General features: G+C 46.7%; 2 protein-coding genes and 1 long non-coding RNA gene across 4 annotated transcripts in view; 2 read left to right on the plus strand and 1 right to left on the minus strand.

Annotated features, from left to right (window-relative positions):
* The window catches only part of LOC149336278 (uncharacterized), a 39,199-nt gene extending 21,069 nt beyond the window's left edge, over positions 1–18,130 (minus strand). The window contains exons 1-3 of the mRNA XM_089554693.1: positions 17,277–18,130; positions 15,369–15,597; positions 1,571–1,727 (exon numbers count right to left, since the gene is read on the minus strand). Coding sequence (XP_089410819.1) covers positions 1,571–1,727; positions 15,369–15,595 — 384 coding nt within the window. The 5' untranslated portion in view covers positions 15,596–15,597; positions 17,277–18,130. The remainder of the gene's footprint in view (positions 1–1,570; positions 1,728–15,368; positions 15,598–17,276) is intronic.
* LOC149336279 (uncharacterized) lies at positions 4,772–7,477 on the plus strand. 2 transcript variants are annotated; one of them, XR_016284248.1, is made up of 4 exons: positions 4,772–5,359; positions 6,283–6,470; positions 6,808–6,927; positions 7,077–7,477. It is a non-coding gene; the product is annotated as an uncharacterized LOC149336279 (long non-coding RNA). The 2 variants fall into 2 exon arrangements; XR_016284247.1 differs by having other exon boundaries at positions 5,306–6,470.
* LOC149336280 (uncharacterized) lies at positions 7,574–9,285 on the plus strand. The gene is made up of 4 exons (XM_089552798.1): positions 7,574–7,701; positions 8,166–8,325; positions 8,689–8,785; positions 9,190–9,285. The coding sequence occupies exons 1-4, from the start codon at positions 7,660–7,662 to the stop codon at positions 9,254–9,256; spliced, it is 366 nt and encodes a 121-aa protein (XP_089408924.1). The 5' UTR covers positions 7,574–7,659; the 3' UTR covers positions 9,257–9,285.
* Positions 18,131–19,557: the final 1,427 nt, after the last annotated feature.

The raw sequence follows: 19,557 nt of genomic DNA on the forward strand, positions 1-19,557 counted from the left end.
AGACACGGAGGACCAGCTGCTGTTCCCGGCCCGGAACCACCTGCCCGCCTGCCGGCTCCTGCTGGCCTACCTCAAGGAGACCGGCCTGGACATCCTTCTGTAGCCCGAGGAACCTGGACCAGCAGCCCAAGGCCTGCGGCCTCCTGGACTTGCAGCCTTGGACCTGGACCCTTCTGGACCTTCGGCTCCTCCCAGCCACATGAAGGTCTAGGAATCTGCCTCCCCCAGCCCGGTGCTTGCAGACTATCCTAGTGCACCGAGGCTTCCCCCCGCGAGCTGTTGTTGCGGCGGCGGTGCTACTCCAAGACCCCTCCCCCTGCACGGACTCGGACCGCTCCCGTCTCGGCGACGACCATACCCTCTCCCCTCCCTACATCCCCCTACCCCTTCCCCTGGTCCCCAAGAGTGATGCCACCAACTGGCCAACATACGTCGGGACCAGTACCCCCTCCCAAGAATACCCCAAAGTAATAATCATCAATCAATCATAAATTTCATGACTGTACCTTTTTACTGTGCTTCGTAATCCGGACCGTGGCCTACTTGAGGCAATCCAAAAATCTTTTTCTTCGTATTTTTCACAGTTTGACCAGTATCACAGTCCTTCAATGTTTTCTTTTTATATTTATTCTGAAAAACATTATGTTCCGTTTGCTGTTCAATGAAACCCTACTTGTTTGTCAACTGCTTGCAATGTATTCGATAGGCTCTTCTTTACCTTCTTACATCTTTGCATCGCTCATATACCTGCAATTAATGCAAGTGTGCGGTTTATTTCATCTATTAGTGTACCATACAGTTATGTATTGTCGTAATATGCATTGTGCTATAGTGCTATTCGCCCTTACATTTTAAACTCTTCTTCAGAATGGCGTTGCTATGCCTTCGCTTCACTGTGACATTTTGAAATCTGCATAGCAGTACTGGTTCGTACTTCCATGCTCAAAAACGGCTTACATAGTTCTTGACGCTGTTTACACAAGTATTTGTTCCCTTTCCTCTGCAATGTTCATAAGGTTTATGAAGGGTCACCTGAATTTTGAATCAGTATTTAACCCCCTCCCCTCCTTCTGTACTTCTAAAAAGGTAGGTATAATCATGAGACAAATGATATTTATGAATGAATAGAATAAATACCCTACATTGTCGTGTTTTTGTATGAGCAGCTCTAGTGATCGGTCGGTTGCGATGAAACTGACTTTCAGGGGGATCTCCTTTTCATGACGTCGTTCTGGCGTGGGGTGGTCTTCGGTATCTAGGAGGTGTTGCTTCAGCTCGCCTAGTGATCCTTAGGTTAGGCATAGGTAAATGCTCTCACGTTGATGCATGCCGCTGAGTGGTGGCTGCGACTGACACGCTTGTAGGCAGGATCTATCATCACAAATAGTTCGCACTGAGCATGTTATTATTGGTTCCTTATCGCTGTTGGCTCCTAAATGCTCTCACGTTGATGCATGCCGCTGAGTGGTGGCTGCGACTGACACGCTTGTAGGCAGGATCTATCATCGCAAATAGTTCGCACTGAGCATGTTATTATTGGTTCCTTATCGCTGTTGGCTCCTATTCTTACCCGCAGGATATGGAACACGCTTCTGTACTTCTCTTTGTTCAGGTCGTAGAACCTCAAGCTCAGAAAGGCATAATGATAAATCCTTTTTCCCCAGAGTCCAGTCAGGACCTTTCTGGTGTCGCGTTGTTGAATGATCTTCTGCGTGACATTCCTGAAGCTGCAATAAAACGCAAATGGTGAAACGTGTTTGACATCTCTCGAAACTTTGCGTTTTAGGCCACTGCAAGCGTTCTTAATTTATAACTGCGCGACGCATGGGTGAAAGCGCAAAAATAACACCGAAGAAAACTTTTCAACACGTATTTCTCGTTAACAGATTCACTCGTAACAGCCTTTGGTCTGTGCCGTCATTGTAAAAAAGAGGTTTCGGAAAGGCGCCATTTATTCTAGATTCACCCTGAACCGCTAGTCAGCTAGGTGTTGTCACTGCAGACAAGCAAGAGCCTACAAAAAGGAAAGCGATGTTGCCTACATACCCAGGTAACGCAAAACATTGCCTAAACGTTGCCTGTATGTATGAACTTCCACACAACGTTATGCGACAAAATATCACATTGCTACAACGTTGCCTGACAGAGGTCGCCATGACGTTTAGTGATTACGTCACCATAACGTTTATAGGCAAACACAGCACTGACGTTGGGTATGCACATCTCACTAACGTTGCGGTAACATTAATACCGCAACATTAAGTAGACGCTGGAATTAAATATTACTAAGCTAATTAAGCTCTAAGAGTAAAATGCAAAACTCTTGGTGGGACGAAAACATGCTCAGTGATAAATGGTAGCTTTATAATGAGGGGACCGTTTTAGATTGCAATTATTTTGGAAGAAATCAGGTTCATATCACCAAGGTAAAAAATATGACATAGAAAATTTTTATTCATATGCAATACTGCCACTCCTACACCAAGAGCGTAGCATATAGCCAAAACTTTATCATGCACACGAGTGAAAACAAACACTGCTGTGGGAGAGTTGATTTGCCATTGTCAGTTTACCTAGCAAAAGTATCATTTTCACAATGGGAGCACAGGAAAAAGAGCATCTGAATTTTTCTTGAATGGTAAGCACACACATTTTGTACAGATTTCACTGATGCTATACATACTCAGAGACTGTGAGAGCCCTCGGGCTCTGTAAACACCTGTATCAACAGGGCACAGTGTTGCACCATAAAAGTTGCTAATATCGGCATAGTGCTGTCCACAAATAAAGATCTCACCTTCAGCAGCTAGAAAATTTCTAATTAAGACAAAATTGCCATCTTTTATTCTCACACAGTTGCCTTTGGGCTTTGTAGAAAGCACTTTTTTGCCGATCATAGCCTTGCTGAACTGCTGCCCGATAAAGTTTTCAGGTACTGGTCCACTTGTGTGCATGTTAGACAGCTTGATGCCACCCCTTCCAGGATTCACTGGTTGTTTGTACTGTTGCTTTAGTTCAGCTACTCTCATAAAAATTTGTTCTGTTGGAAGGGCTTGGCCTCTGACTAGTCTCTTCAGCTTTCCTAAAAAAGCCTCAAAAGGAAAGGCTGAAAACAGGGCAAGGTGGCCAAACTGTCGTACACTATCTGTCAGATGTGAGAGGCTGTGTATGCTGACAGTGTAGATACTGCTGCCATACAGCTTACCTGCCTCTGCCACAAAGCTAAGCAGCAGCTGCTCAGCATAGTCACACAAAGTCGTGCAAAGATCAGGAGAGGCCAGTATTGTGATGGCGCAACTTAGCTTCAGAAAGTGCATGTAAAACGGACGAGCAAGATGTTGTTTCAGAACAATTGGGCCGAAATAAACAAGGAAGTTCCTGTACTCGGATGCCTTCCAAAATTCTAAAACACGTAGTGTCCTCGGAGTGCGCTGAAGCTCATGTGGTGTGTTAACAGCCAGACTCACAAGGTGTTCAGAAATTGCCCTACGTGCACTCAAAGGTAGCTTTGACGCTGATGGGGCAGTTGATGTCCAACATTGCACCAGAAGCCTCTTCATAACTCCTAAGCAAACCAAATGCATGTAGTCAAGTGGGAACCTACTAACCAGTCCAATTCCCAGATCGAGCAACGGTGATGTGCTATTATGATGCTCAGGCTGTGACATGTTGGCAAAGTTTTCGTCTGTACGCAGAGGGGCCAATACATCAGGATATATGACTTTCCTGTGCTGTACAGAGTACAAGCCCTTTTGCATGCACTTTTCACATGCAAAATACGCTGTATGTCCCTTTGTACATTTAAGGAATGCACGTGCAGGCATGTTACAAACAAATGCACGGACAATGACTGGGAACACAGCTTCACCATAGTGCAATCCGAGCTCTAGAAGTGAAGTCAGCTCTCTCAACACATCTTGCATAAAATTCGCAACACTCTCAGGTTTGGAGTCCCCCATGTAGAGAGCTGCAAGAAAAGGTTCATCTCGTGAGCTTTCTTCGGCCCGCACAAGTACGGGCCAAAACTGTTTCGACGAACTCCTAAATATGGGCAAGCCATCGACGTTTATCGTCAGAGAAATCACTGAAGTGCTCATGGCTATGGCACCACTTTCTATTTGCTGAATGAGGTTTTCAGTGACGCCGAAAAAGCAGTAAGCGCCACTTCCCATGCTGTTGACTCTGCTTGCATGAGGCGTCCGCAGCAGTGCTCTGGCATCCGAAGGGAGATCTGGATGATGTGGCTGCAGAATTTTGAGAAGCTTAGTGACGTGGGCGGCACAAATGTTGTTGTCCACAGCCCATGAACGAAGTGGATCGTGCAAAGTCGGCGCTAAACCCACCTCACTCTCGCTTGAACTATCATAAACCTCTGGAGGCTCGGCAACTTCGCCAGTTGGGGGCGGACCAGCGATGCACAATGGAGAAACAAATTCTCCATCGCCATTGCTCTGATAACTATCAATGGACTCACTATCGTGATGCACAACCTCATTCACAAAATGTTCGTCTGCAGTAGGTAAGTAGCGGCTTGTCTGTGAGTGCTGCACCGTAGAGCCATCAGGTTGGGAACTGTCACTGGACTCACTGCCGTGAAACACAACCTCGCTCACAAAATGTTCATCGGTTGTAGATAAGTCGCGGCTTGTCTGCAGCTCTGGCTGCTGCACCTTAGAATCATTAGATTGGTAAAGCGCTGCTATTTTGGTTGCTCGGCGCCTGAATTTCTGTCGTCTTCCAACGTCAGTAATACGTCGCTTTGTCCTCTCCATCGGTGGTAGACGCAGTCCTACTTGCAAACACAAGCAGTACGCATAATGGTGCACCGAAGGTCATCCACATACATGCAGCACGAGTACTTGCTTCAGCTACGCAGAAGTGTCTTGATATTGTAGGGAAAAAAATCCGCGCCTCCGCATCCACCACACCAAACCAAGTATCTCCCGCAGTAACGTTGCTTCCGCATGCACACGCTGGCTAGGCTTGGCTCGAGTGCATCTCGCCCCAGCGCTGGCTTGCCATGTCTCGCTTGGTTTGGAAGAGCTTAGGAAAAGCTTCAATACAATACATAACCCTCAATGAACAATTTATTGGTAAATAAAAGAACTGTCGCGCAGTATCTTGGCTCAGTTGGAAAGTTCGATTTTAAAAAATATTTATTTTTGACTATTTTGTAGCGCTCAGGTGGCGCCCCAAACGTCCAAACTGAGCGCGCGCATCGAGCCGCGCTACAAAACTTTTGTCGGGGCACGGGACAATGGAACCGTGCTCATGAGTACTTTGATGCAGACTTTGAAACCTCGTTTTGAACACGTGTGAACTCGATCGTCAAATTTCTTGAACTTTTCAGCGTTGACAGGTGAGTTGCTACTGATTTGGTGACCTCTCTTTTAGCTTGTAAGCTTGACTGCCGCATCTGGAATGGGCCACATTATGTGCGCTACTTTTTTTCTGTGTATTTCGTGCTGCTTTGTTAATCTTGTATTTCTTTCTGACCATGCATATTCGCAGCATAACGGTGCTGCGCTGGCCCCGCTGTTAAAACGTGGAGATGGATCGTAATGTTAAGCAGAGCTGCTTGTGTGCAGGTCTGATCAGAGATAAATGCTAAAATTATTTTCACTCATTGACGGCGTAGCGACCGCGGCAATGCCACGATACAGCCTCAGTTGTCTCACACGTGGCATGAGCCACATCGTTAAGTCTGTGCAATTCATTAGTGCGATTGATCGTTATTTGCTCGTAGTGTGACTGAAACTCCGTCTAACGTACTTGGATGGCCTACAGGCCGTTGGTTGGAGCCATCATGCAGCCAGTCAAGCATGCTAACTGAACTTGCAATGCTCAGTGTGTGTGTACATCTTTTACCGTCTTTGTTCTGCTTTTTGACGATTTTGTCTCCTGTGTACCATCAGCATGGACTGCAAATAGTTCTATGATGTTCATGCTGAAATTCCACGCCACGACTGTGTTGAAAACGGCAGTAAACTTTTTGTTGGTGAAGATTTCTATCACATGTCAAGTAGGAGAGTGCTCAGAGCGATGTCATTTTCTGAAGAAAAAAAAAAGAGAGAGATAAGAAAATAACTAGTTCTCCATGGCATGCAAGCAACATGGTTTTCTGTCACTCAGCTGCGGGCAGTATAGACGCTGCATATAAATTGGTCTCATAGAGAGGAAACTTCAAATCAGTTGTGTCTTGTCAAAAAGGCCCTTAGAAAATAATGCCCTTGTCTTGGCAGCAGTGTGTGTTGGTGTGCTAACTGTGCTATCTTCTTGCAGGATGTTCTGTATTGTTGCATTTAGCAGTGGGGACGGAGTCGCTGCCGTTCCCAAACTCTGGGTGCAGAATGGCGAAACTTTTTGGCCACCATACAGAAATCCATCTCGTTGCCGGAATGCAATAAAAAACTCTGAGCAGCCTGGGGACGAATGGACGACACATAAATGCCGAATCTTGGGCGAGGCCAGTAAGTCTTTTTTTTTTAATTTTTGTGTCACAAAGTGTTGTGATTATAGCGCACTGTTGGAGGTTCGGGTTGTGGCCAGAGTAGAAAACCTTTGACCGAAAATGGCAAAATATTCAGATACCTCCTTGATACATTGACTCTCATCAGTAATCATATGTTGGCTATTATCTGGCTCGAGGTTCATGTTATGGTGATACTATTGTTATGCTCGTATTTCAAATTATTACTGTTGCTAGGTGGTTGTAAACATTGGTTTCAAAAGTTTACTTGCTCTTTTCATACAGTTCTCCTTTGGCTGCGTCATTAAATTTTTCTATATCGAATTCTTTGCTTGCAGCAACATATGCCGAGGCAAAACGAAGGGAAAAAAAAGCAGAAGAGGTCTCAGATTTGACCACCGATGAAGAACGACGAATGAAGAGGCCGAGAAAGCCTACAAAGAAGGCACTTTACGGAAGTATGATTCCAGTTTTCCTGTTGAAATGGTCACACATTTTGTATTAATCATGCATATTCCAAAAACTTAGCTGCTAATTTGTAAATATTTCTTCACCAAGCCACTTTAATGCTGAAGTCATTGCATTGAAACAATTTTTAACTATGCAGCGTCGGATGAAGACAGCTTTGAAGCACCAAAGAAAAAAAGAAAAGAAAGGGCTGTTTCCGGGGGAAGTGAGGACAGCGAGGAAAGCTGCGAAGATTGTCGCCCACCATCTGCAGTTCCTGCAAAGCCACTCCAGCAGCTACCATTTGTTGGCCGTCCTGCGCCGAGGCCAGCGCAAGTACGTGCGAGCCCACTGCTACAAGCAGAAAGCGGAATCCAAGGTAAAAACTTCGTGCCTCTACCGGGCTAGTTGTAAGCAGCATTTTATTGTGCTGTGTGGACTTAGCTTTATATAGATGTGCTCATTTTGGCACAAATAAAAGTTTGGCTAGTTTTGAAATTCTGGCCAGCAGTCTATTTGTGCTGTGGTATGTTTTTTTTTCTTCTAATTCCTTGCTTTTGCTCATTCTAGGGCTTCTAAAGAACCTTGCACAAACGGTGGCAAAGGTAGATGAAAAAATTGATGTTCTGACAGAAAAGGTCGACAGAATAGCACATGCTCGGGAAAGTGCAGTGGATCCTTCAGCAAAAGTAGATGAGGTCCTTCAGTATTTGCCTCTTAAAAATGCAGAAGGAGTGGCCAGTATGGAACGCATACTGGATGATGAAGAGAACAAAAGAACCTTGGCAAGTGCATTTTTATCTCATGCCAGTTCTGCTAGTTGGCTTTTTTTTTCCACATTGCAGAGCTATACTATTATTTTCAATTGCTGTCACTTGTGAGAAAAGCAATTTACTCATTGTGGTGATCTAATAGTTGTATGGCTTAGCTGCAAAGCCCAAATGCAGAATAAAATCCCTAGCTGCCATAGCCTCATTCGGAGGAGCAAAAAAATGCTGTGCAATGTTAGCGTGCAGTGAAGTATCCAAGATCTTTTAAATAATCAAGATCTGTACTACGATTCTTTCAGCCTGTGCTCTGCTTTGGGCCATTAAAACAGCTCATAAAAATGCGTAATGCTAGCATTTTGGAGTATATACTTGTGAGTCAAGGACTTATTATTAGCTATTGATGCATTATTCACTAGGGACCCAATTTTAGTTGCGTTTAGCTCAATATCTAAAAGTTTCTTGCATTTTTTTCTGTTCAGATTTCGCACCTTGCCCTAATTGGAGGTTCATGCCAGAAGGACATAGTGCGCCAAATAATGAAGCGCTGCATCAACGACGGGTTGGCCAAGGAATATTGCCTGACTGGCCGAAAGGGCAAGAAGCAATTTGCAAACCTAAACATCATGAGCGTAATCATGGGTGTGTACCAATTTTCTTTTCACTGCAGAGAAAATTCATTTTTTCAGGAATCTTTATTTGTCATTTTAATTCACCACGGAAAAAAAGACTGTCAGTTTGCATGTCACAATATCGATCAAGTCAAGGGCAAGCAGCCTTGTATATATTATTTTGGAGTGATGGATCCATACTCAAGTAGGTTACTTTAGATACCAATTTGAAAGTGGATTTTCTGAGTCATATAGTAGAATGAGGTGCACAGTTCAACGTATGCATGTTCAGAGTTCATAGAAGGTGTAAGGGGGGGGGGGTTGATATATTTGTAGCAAATATCCGTTTCTAGGTTTACTGCTGTAAGTCAGTGATATTGGTTTGTTTTTGCAGTGGCCCTGCGGCGGTCTTGCCCGTTGGGCAAAGAAGTCGACTTCAGGCGTGATATTGGCGACCATTTTCGTCATGCGCCAGCACGCTGCAAGAAACGGCAAGTCTATTATACTTGTGTAGGGAATCTGGACTACCATATAGTCAGCTCGTGTGTCGAGCTGTGCAAAAACTGTTCACTTGTCACAGCCACTTAGCTTTTCCAGCGTGAAGCACGTCATATGGGACAGCAGAGGCAAAACCTATGCGAAATGCAAGTAAAAATTAAGGTTACAGTGTAAAGCTGTCAGTGTTGCATGAGTGGCAATTTTGATGGTTTTAAAAGCAGAAATTCAGAAGGGGTTAGTCTTCTTGGTTTCCGCATTATCTCTCTAATAAATATTGGCGCATTTCATACACAATTCTGACCCTGCAAATTATTTAGATATCTGATTACTTTGTAAGTACTCTCTTGAACTTTGGCTGAATAACGGTAATTTTTGTGTTTTTGTTCTTTTAATCCAGTGACTCCAGCGGAGTGGATGACCCAGCGATGTCCAATCTCATTCACAGAATGGATGACGATGTATGATGCAAAATAAATGATATAAAGGGCTCTCACATGTGCACCTGGTGTAAATTTTGCACTGTAGTGCCTGTCATTCAATGTGACAGGTGAGCAGTGCTGGAGTAATTTTATTGTAGACCACAATTACTGTGTAACCACCTTTTTGTGTGTGTCTCGACTACGTATAAGCTCATATACATTAGCCACTTCTGGAAGGCAGCAGGGACACGTACAATTTATCAGCACTTGCCGCACCTTCCCTAGTATGAATGGATGGTGCTGGTTATATAGCTTTTACCCATATGTTCCTCAAGGAGCTAGTGCATGCATTGCATCGGATTACATTCTACTAACGTTCAGGCAACGTAACTTTTAGCATGATTTGTCAGTATAACGTCATAATAACATCACGTCAACGTCCCCTGAATGTAGCATAAACGTTATTCTGCGACGTTATCTGGTGATCAAAAATAGTGACATTAGCAACAATCGGGCAACGTTACTCTCCGACATTTGTGACCATTCAGATAACGTTCAAGCAACATTTTGCGTTACCTGGGTAGATTACTTTGATGAGACCAGATGGAGTGCGCTCTCGTATGCCTTCCGCCGTTTAACAACTAACACTTGTGTGCTGAGTTTGGCTGCACGGACAGTGGTAGCTTATTGCCGTCGTGAGGGCCAAACGAGCCCAGAAAATAGAGCTACAGAGAGAGTTAAAGAGCCGAGGAGGAGGGGGGAGAATTGTTTTTAATTATAGGCTTGAAACTTGAGGGAGCCTTTTTCGGCGTCAAAAGACTGCCTGACTGCAATCTACGAGTACTACAGTCGAATCCGGATACATCGAATTCGAAGGGGATCGCGAAGCAGTTCGACATATCGATAATTCGATATATACAAAATGACATATATGAGCTTACCTCTAACCTAGAAGCAACGATACATTATATGACCGCTAGTGATGCGCTTATTGCAAATACATGCCGCCCGCCGGCATGCCGACAGAGCACCACTCGCAGGCCGTTGGTATGCCTAACCTGCTTCGGATCGAAGCCGTAGCGGATGGTTCAAAAATAACCGCCGCCTACCCTAAGATGTCTAATCCAGTTATCAGTATACTATAAATAGAATAAATCAGTTATTAATATTAAGGTACAATTACTTTCCGCAACGCTTTTGGCAGCGAATCACTCCCGAAAAGGTCTGCTACTTGGCTTAAGGTAGGTTGGCTTCACTTCATGACAGCGGTGCGGTCTGAAAAACGTGTACAAGATACTGAAAGCAACCCTCACTCAACCACACCCTACTTTGAACTCGACAGGCTGTGAAACAGCATGGCGAGTTCATTCACTCGTGACGTCATTCACCTCGTCACGCTGTTTCACGGCGTGACGAGGTTGATGACGAGCAAATGTCAGAGGCCGCGCAGCCGACCCGCCTCCGCGCGAGAAATGCCATCGAAAAGGGTCGTTAGCAGAATCGCCCCTTAGAGGGGGGCACTCCGCACAGTTCGGTATACCGAACGACCCGCGAAATTGGAGTCTTGTATACTGCGCGACTTTCTTGTTCTTATGCAAAGGATTTTCAAAGGGATAACCTGCATGTACGATACAGTCAACAATTCTATCTATCCGGATTCGATATATCCGGGTTCGACTGTATCTGACGGGAGTCGTGTCATGGACAAAAGCAACAAAACACGAAAACAAGTGACGTCACTTTCGGTATCCGCGTTCAGTAGAAAAACTGAGCGAAAGCAAACATTCTCGTCACATTTTTTTTTTTAATCACTGCTCCTTTCACTCCTTCCTTTATCCCTTCCTCCACGATACGATCGTCTAGGTGCTGTCCACCGACTTAAGATTGCCACCGTGCCTTTCCTTACAACTACTCATAAACCCAACAAAAAGCGCACAGATCCCCAAGAGGTGCTTCGAAGCGCTTGGTGTAGTCTTTGCGTCCCATTTAATTTCAGCGAAGGCTGCGGGAGGCTACAGGATGGGCTGCGTGCCAGAGCGGTCACGTGACCTCGGAGAAGAGCAACGTGTGGTCGGTGGATACTATGCATGTTAAGCGCTGTAACATACCCAGTAATTCTGGAGAAAATTTTTGAGCGGGGAACATTTCATCAACGCAGTTTTTTCTCATAAAGAAAGATTTCACTATAAAAATCAATACATCCGCAGATCACACGACGACAGTCACGGTTTTTTTTTTCTATTAACGTTTTGCTATTGTCAAAAGCGTTCCCCATTGGTTTTATATGGCAGTCGTAACTATTCCATGCGATCGGTGGAAACACTTCAAAAGGAAGATTTTGGTACATATCAGAACAATGGACCATTGCCTTCAATATTTCCGTAAAAGTATCGTACAATTTTCAAAATTTTTGTCCTAAATTGTTGCTGGTAAATATATGGTCATTAACTCATCAGCTATCATGTCATACCCTTAAAGGGCAACTGCGCCACTTTTTGAGAATTGCGCGATATTCAGGGATTCAAATTTATACATGCTGTAGACGAAGCATGCCAAGAGTTTTTGCGCTAGCACTTAAAACAGTGACATAATCAAAGATTGAATTTTGCGCTTATCCTCAAAGCAACAGAGCAGTGCGGGGAACTTCGGTGTGGCGTCACAGAAGGTAAGATTTCAAATTACCGCTGCCGTCAGCCACACACTGCTGTGCGTCGTCGGATGCTGCTAAACCACGCTCGGCGAGCTTTGGCCTTAGTAGCATTGGTTTTTTTCCTCCCAAGCAAACGATTATGCGCTGGAAATATACGCGTACCTTCGATGACGTAATCATACCCCCCCCCCCCCCCCCCCAACTTGGTCTGTGCGCTGCGGAGAAGCCTGAAGGCAGTCGCGGTTTTAATCGGCGATTGCGTCACCAATTCGAATGCTAGTCTAAAAAGACTTAGGCGTCCCTTTACCTTCAAGTTTCACGCATTCGACCTCTTTAAGCTCGTCGATTTCTATACCCGTGCCACACGGACAGATTAAGTGCTTACTGCCTTAAGTTTTAATGGCATTCGTGCGGTGCCACACGCATAAATTTAATGGCATTAGCCATACTGCCATTCGCGATCTACTGAGTTCGCCACAACTCATTCGCCCGTGCAATGTGTACTCTCGTTCCCATTTCACACGGAGAAAAGCATGCAGCTTTGTCAGTATCAACTTCCTAACCAGTAAGAAATTGTTAATTGTTAACTTTCAGCCAGATGAGGCATCTATGCCGCATTTTCGATGCGAAGAGCACCATTTTAACCAGCCTTATTAACAGGTACTCTCGACTTATGTGCTGCCATGCGAGTTTATGGCTACTTTTTCGACTTGTGAAGCAGGAACAGCCGTACTTTCTGGAAAATCGTTTTTACATTACATTTGAACATGATTCCCGATATATTGTGCTCATTAGCACTGTTTACATTCAGATGAAACTTTTGACTACCTTGCAAGCGTTATCGTCACTTTCAATAATGGCATTAAATGTGGACTTGTAGCACCAACTCCGAAAATAATTGCATTAACAAACTTAAGGCCTTAAGCATTTACTGCCATTTCTTGTGCGCGTGTGGCACGGGTATAAAATCTACGCGGTGTCCCTTTAAGGCGGAGCGCGGGCCGCGGTACGGCGGCGACTGCCTTCACGAAGTTAACACGCAGATCAGAGCGGGTGCGACGGCGTCGCGGCGGTCGCTAACGTAGAGCCATACCGAGGTAGAATTGCCAGCCGCGTGGCATCGGGTTACATAACGCCGCATCACGCGGTGACTCCATTCCCAAATTGAGCGGGCGGGCTTAGGCATATATGTTGCACTGTAACAGGGCACGGCTGCTATATAACTTACACATATGAGCTAGTAGAGCTTACACCGTAGAGCTGTCTAGGCTGTCTAGTTTCAACAACTGTTTTAGTGAGCAAAAATAACGCACGCAGCGACATGGACTCCAAGACAAGCTTGTGTGATTCGGAGAAACACCAAGCAAATGGAGCGGTTGTTGGGGGCAAGTCCGGCTTCAGAACACATATTAATCGTGACGTTTTAGATAACGGCAGCTTTAGCCGGTGCACTCTAAAATGAGAAGGCAATTTTGGAGCGTTTTGTTTACGTCGAATGCAATGCGTCGTGCGCTCGGCCAGTGCCTTCATGCGGGGTAGCTCTGGCAAGCGTATACTAGTTTATGGGGTTTAACGTCCCAAAAGGGCTCAAGCGATGAAGAGCGCCTTAGTGGACGGCTCCAGATAATTTCGACCACCTGGGGGTCATTAACGTGCACTGACGCCACACAATACACGGCTCTGTCGCATTTCGCCTCCAATGAAATTCGACCGACATGGCCGGGATTTAACCCGCGTCTTTCGGGCCCGCAGCAGAGCGCCACAACCACTGAGCCACAGCGGCGGCTTCAAGAGCGTATTGTGGTGGTGTATTCAAATGACACCCTGTACTTGAACGTTTCAACGCGATAGCTTTAAAGAGCTCGTGCCGGAAAAAATCCGCCATCGTCGCCGGCGTCGTTGACCATGAACGAAAAATCACTGAAAAAAATTTAGCAGTGGCTTAGCTCTGGTTAAGCCTCGATATATAAGCGAAAAGCTGCAGTTGTGCTTGGTTTGACGTCATGGCTGTCGCAGTTGGCGCGAAATGCACTGGGAGCACCACGGTAGCGGTGGAGGCGTTCGGCCTTCCACACACTGCCTGTGCGGAGGCGGAGGAGGAGACACGCGTGTAGTGAATACAGTGCTGTCTCTTTAGAGACATGTACTGTGCATTCCTTTCGGGTGTACACCAAGATATGAGAGACAGGCATTTGCTTTCCTTAAAAGCAATTTTCATTTCATTTCATTATCCTTAAGGCCCTTACGGTGCGGTTGGGGTATCCATCGAGATATGAGAGGCGCAGGAGTCGTTTCCTTTCCTTAAAACCAATTTTCTTTTCTTTTATTGCGAAAGCAATATTACTTGCACTTTCACGCCTTTGCCGTTCCGCGGCGGTGACCACCATTGACCTTCATTTCACCTTGATTGCATTAGATTGGATTAGATTGGGCTGGACTGAACTGGACTGGATTGGATTAGATTAGATTGCATTGGATTGGATAGGAGTGGATTGGATTGAATTGAATATGAGTGGATTGGATGGGATTGGACTGGATTGCATTGGATTGGATTGGATTGCATAACCGATGCATCACCACAAGTCTAACCACAAGCACCACCACCAGCTACACTACCAGCTGTACCATGGCGTAGGTACGGATATTGCTTTCGCAATTACCGGGCTTAACCAAGCTTAAGCCTTAGCTAATTTTTCCTTCCCTTAGGGCGCGGTTCGGGTGTCCACCGAGATATGAGAGTATCCTGGCGCGCTGTTTGTCTTTTACTTATTTTTTTATTTGTGCCGCGTGTGGCGTCACTCGGTTTCGCGCATGCGCAGCTGTGGCAAATCTTGGCTCCGACGGCTCACGGGAAGCGCGGCTGTGGTGCAGGTAGTGAAGCTTTTAGCTTCAAAATTGCCAGAGAAGCAGGTGGGCCATCGAGGTCACGTTACTTTGTGGCGTAATCACAACCTGCCCACCGGATAGTGAGCAAACTTCCCACCATGGAAGGTGGCGTGGCAGGTAAATCAATGGTTGGTTGCGAGAGGTTGCTGGGAAGAGCAACCTATCGCACAAGTTCCACCGGTGGCAACGCCTGCCACCGCAGGGCAGTGGCAAATCGCTTAATCGCTGCGTCACTGAGCCAGGAGTGGTATACGAGGACTGCCAGAAATCTATGAATGATAATTAGAGAATGCCCAATTTTGCATATATGGGCATTAGCCCATTGAATATTGCGTCATACTCTTGAGGCGGAGCTTAAGTGTCCCCTCAAATTTCTTTTTTTTTTTTTGTCTGGAATGTATTTGGATTTTTTTAACGGAGGGCCGACCTCGTAGGCGCACTGTGAAATCAGAAAACCACTCTGAAAACTCTTCTCTACACGCATTCCGATGGGCCGTAACATCACCTGTTACCCCTTCCTTCCGCACGATAGCGCGCCACCCCATATTGTTCACGTCACATGTCGGTGCTGGCCGTTATACAGGTTTCCCTTTGAAAGAGGCCTCCACCAAGCACACTCACTCGTAGTCGAAGCTGAGTCCGTACTCGGTCTTGGCGTGCTGGGAGGCAGCCTGGAGTATCAGGCTGAAGGTGGCCACGTGGGGTCCGCCGCGGCCGCTCAGGATGGCGTGCTTCTCTTCCAGGGCCTGGTAGAAGCTGAAGTCACACAGGCCATCTTCCGGCAGCTCGGACACGGCCCTCAATGTCATGTTGGCGCCAAGGATGCAGATGAGCGAGTTGTACGGCATCGCTGAGGATGAAAGCAGGGGCAGGAAAAGCGTTCCTACGGTATGTTCCCCCTCCCAAAGACATGAGCGAGTGACGACGATAGCAACATGGTTGCGGGAACATGGTTCATCGCCAAGAAAATGGTCAAGTGTTAAAGGGGCTTTCAACTCGCTCACTCATTGCATTGGGCTATCGTGGACACCTGAGCCATATAATAAACTTTTACACGCAGCAGAGAACCCACAATCACGCGCGAAAGTTGGCGAGCCCTTCCCGGCGACTTTTTCATGCTCTCACCCTTCTCCACTGCCCGAACCTGCGTATAGAAGTTGAGAGATGGCTATTGGTTAGATTCTTTCAGTCGTCAGGCAGCTACCATGACCGCGGCCAGTAAGCTACGTAGTTCCGGCGGGTCTGGAAGCTTTGCTCCCGGAGTTGGAGCCGGCAGAGGAGCGCCGACCTTCTTGCAAAAAGTAACAAGAGGAAAGGGAAAGGCGCGAAGACGCTGAAATTCAAATTCTGACTACAGATAACTCAGCTTTTATAAAGCGCATTAAAAGAATTCTTGCTGAACCACATTCGTGAAATGGCGTGTTTTAACTTCCCAGTGATACCGTAACTTTATCAGAGCCCCTTTCAGATCCGCTTTAAGAATAAGAGAGAAAAAAACAACAACAAAAATGACAGGACGATTACCGGTGTGCAGTCAGATATTCAGCGACAGCTGTTATGACATTTATATTTTATGATATCTTGAGGTAAAGCAAATGAGAGCGCCTTCATGTCTGTGTAAATCTAGAGCGCTCTTTTTAGTTTTACACACGTACTTGTTCATCGACTTGCTCTCCTTCCCGTTCCGCCGCTCTAGGAGCACAGCATCATCAATGGCCCTCACCTCGGGAAACGCGTTTCTCAGCTGCTGCCGCCGATGGACCGTGCTACGTTTCTCCGTTGTCGCCATACTATCCCTCCTCTTTCCAGGGTACCGCCATTGGGTGGTTCCTGTGGCCTTCCGCTTGAGCCTTGCGCTCTCGCCATACGTTCCTCCTTCTACAGTACCCACCCCAATGTTAACCTTTCCTATGCTCTCAAAATAGCCTCATCTATCTACGCTTGCCAACCTCTGATTAATATATTCTATGCTCTCGCCGTACCCTCTTCGTTCCACGGTAACCACCTCCCGGATGGCGATTCCCTGACATGCACCTCCTGTCAGGGTAACCACCTTCCGAACGGTTGCCGTGGTGGCCATCCTCCGATCATTCCTTCCTCCTTCCTCGGTAACCATCTCCCGGCTGGTATTCCTACGCTCTCGCTGTACCCACCCCTCCCACGGACCTCCCAGTCCTCCTCCAGAGTACCAGCCCTCGGGATGGCTGCCTTGGCGAACACCTCCATTTGCGCCTTTTTAAGCTCTCGCCATAAACTCTCGCCATCCTATGGTGAGGGATTCTTCTGCTGTCGCGATACCCTCCTATCTTCCCAGGCGGTCACCATCCGGATGGTTCCGGTGGTAGGCAACCACTGGTTATGGATTTCTTCACTAACGCCGTACTCTAGCCCTTGCAGAGTAACCACACTCCGAGTGGTTCCCATGGCAACGCGCTCACCGCGTACGCCGATAACTACTACGACACATTACCCAGGAACGGGCGCTCAACCGCTGTCGCTGAAAATACGATTCCAATCCAATCCACTCACCCGTGGTAGTGGTCGTCGTTTCTGTCGTTGGGTCTGCTGAAAAGTTATGAGTCGGGGGTTCAGGTATCACTCACAAAAACAGGGTAATGTTGACCTCTTAAACAGCGCTAATGAGGCAAGCCTGCACCTATTTACTAAACTGGTCCGAGATTCATAAAGCATAGTAGTGTTTCTGCTGAGGCTAGTTTGTACGACTTGATTCATTCGACTCTTGTGCCTGTACGAAGTTTGAACTATGTGACATGTTCGATAGCAGCTGCATTCGATTCAGCCGTGGTTCTCTGCACCGCCGCAACCGGTTCACGGTGCGCTGCACCAAAGCGCTCGATTCACAGCGCCCCTGCACCACCGTCCGCGATTGATTTTGGTGCAGTCGTGGTGCCGCTTCGGTGCAAAGAACCGCGGCACCGTCAGAGGCGGAGGTGCAGGATTGTGGTGCACGTGTTTGACGGCGTAAGCAGACGACGCGCGCAGCCGACGAAATGTTTGTCAACATCAATGGACAACTAAGGAAAGTTTTCCCCGTTTCTAGCGACAGCCTGAACAGCCTCTTGAATTCGAAGCTGAAATACCTAGCTACTACGCTTTCGTAGTAGTTGGGAATTCTGTTGCGGTCTGTCCGAACTGTGTTGCTGCTAAAGAAAGCACCACGTCGGCTTCCTCATCTTCGCTGCCTGACGAATAAGAAAATTCCATAAAAGTGGATTCGGCGATGTCGTAGTCCATGACTCCACGAGGCACGAAAAACAGACGCGACGCACCGCAACACAACACACCACGACGGACGAGAACCGGATAGCAGACGACAAGGCCTGTGCGTGCACGCGCTTGATTGAAAATCTCCGCACCAGTGATTTGTGACGCTGCTGACGCGCTGCACCTGCACCAAGAAACTGGAATTGCACCGCGCCGGCACCAACAGAACTTTTTCAGAATTAGTGCAGAGAACCAGTTCTGAATCGAACAGACCTAGCAGACGAAAGCATGAAATGCTTTGCAGTACCGACGCAACATATTCTAGAGACTAAATCTCGTTGCGAGGCTACGTCCCGTCTTGCCTAAACACCGCTATTACAGAGGCTAGAAGGTTTTCCTAGTGTCGTGAACGGCCGCCGTTTCAAGGGGCCCCTGTGAAACCGGTTTGGATGCACAGCGTAGGTGGCGCTGCAGCTGCCAGGCGTGCGGCTTTTGGCGCGCTATGCAAGCCGCGCCGTTCGCCCAGCCAGTTGGCAAGTGCGCGCGGGCGATTTGTGACATTGAAGGTGATGCGACACATCACGCAATCACATGTGCATCCAAACGCATTCGAAAAAATGCGAGTAAACCTTGCATTTCAGCTGTTCAGACAGGAGGTACTAAAGGGTATTTTCTTTTACCGGGAGCATTTGCAAAGGGACAACGTCAGGAACATCGAACCGACAGAACGGTTTGTAAAACTAATGGAAAGACTAATTTTTATAATGTCATCTAGAATCCCATCAAAAGGCCTTCGTGCTGATTCAAGGAATGGGAGGAACATGCTGCACAGTATGGTGGCGGCTTTTTAAGTGCAGGAACTGCCCTTGGGCTGCGTGTAACGCTGCAAAGCACACTGTCGCTTGTAAAATACCTGACCACGTCGCTGCAATACAAGTACTTGTTGACTACAAACATAAGCCAAGACAGGATATGGAGAATGTATTTGGGATTGTGCGCCAGTGCTTCGGTTGCAATGATCATCCAACTGTGGGGCAGTTTTTGATAATTATCAACAACCTTTCTTTCTACAGCCTCGCAAAGCCTCCAAAAGGAGCAAACGTACCTGCAGAAGTCGTGACTGCCCTCTTGCAACCATCTGATGTTCCCAAAGAAAAAAATGAACGAATAACTGAACTTGTCGATAATTTACTGGATGGCGGAAACTTGGCTTCTGCTGCAAAGCTGCTCGAGGAGCACAGCAGCCTGAGCGATCATCAGGGCTGTGTAGACAAAAAAAGTGACAGCAGACTAATTTTTTATGTAGCTGGGTATGTTGTAAGAAAAATCCTTAAAAGATTTCCTTGCCCCGAATGTGCAACTTGTTTCAGCACTTCGCCTTTGCAAGCCGAGTCAAACAACAATGCCTCACTTACTCGAAATTTTGACCATGGAGGCTTAGTTTATCCATTAAGGCCAATTGAACAGCTCATAGCTAAGCTTGAGGACGCATTTACGGTGTTTTTCAGCCGCAGCGAGCTACACACAGATATCATGGTCAGCTTTCTGCATTTTCTTCAGGGACGTGAGGTTCAAGGTGTGGGCT

The sequence above is a fragment of the Amblyomma mixtum genome, chromosome 7 (assembly GCF_055824585.1).
Source record: "Amblyomma mixtum isolate Tamu chromosome 7, ASM5582458v1, whole genome shotgun sequence".
Classification (NCBI taxonomy): domain Eukaryota; kingdom Metazoa; phylum Arthropoda; class Arachnida; order Ixodida; family Ixodidae; genus Amblyomma; species Amblyomma mixtum.

Excerpts from the sequence above, each read along its gene's own strand:
- LOC149336280 (XM_089552798.1), top strand. The coding sequence starts at position 7,660 with ATGGAACGCATACTGGATGATGAAGAGAACAAAAGAACCTTG. Across the intron at positions 7,702-8,165 it reads AAGAGAACAAAAGAACCTTG|ATTTCGCACCTTGCCCTAAT; the intron begins GCAAGTGCATTT and ends TTTTCTGTTCAG. Across the intron at positions 8,786-9,189 it reads CCAGCACGCTGCAAGAAACG|TGACTCCAGCGGAGTGGATG; the intron begins GCAAGTCTATTA and ends CTTTTAATCCAG.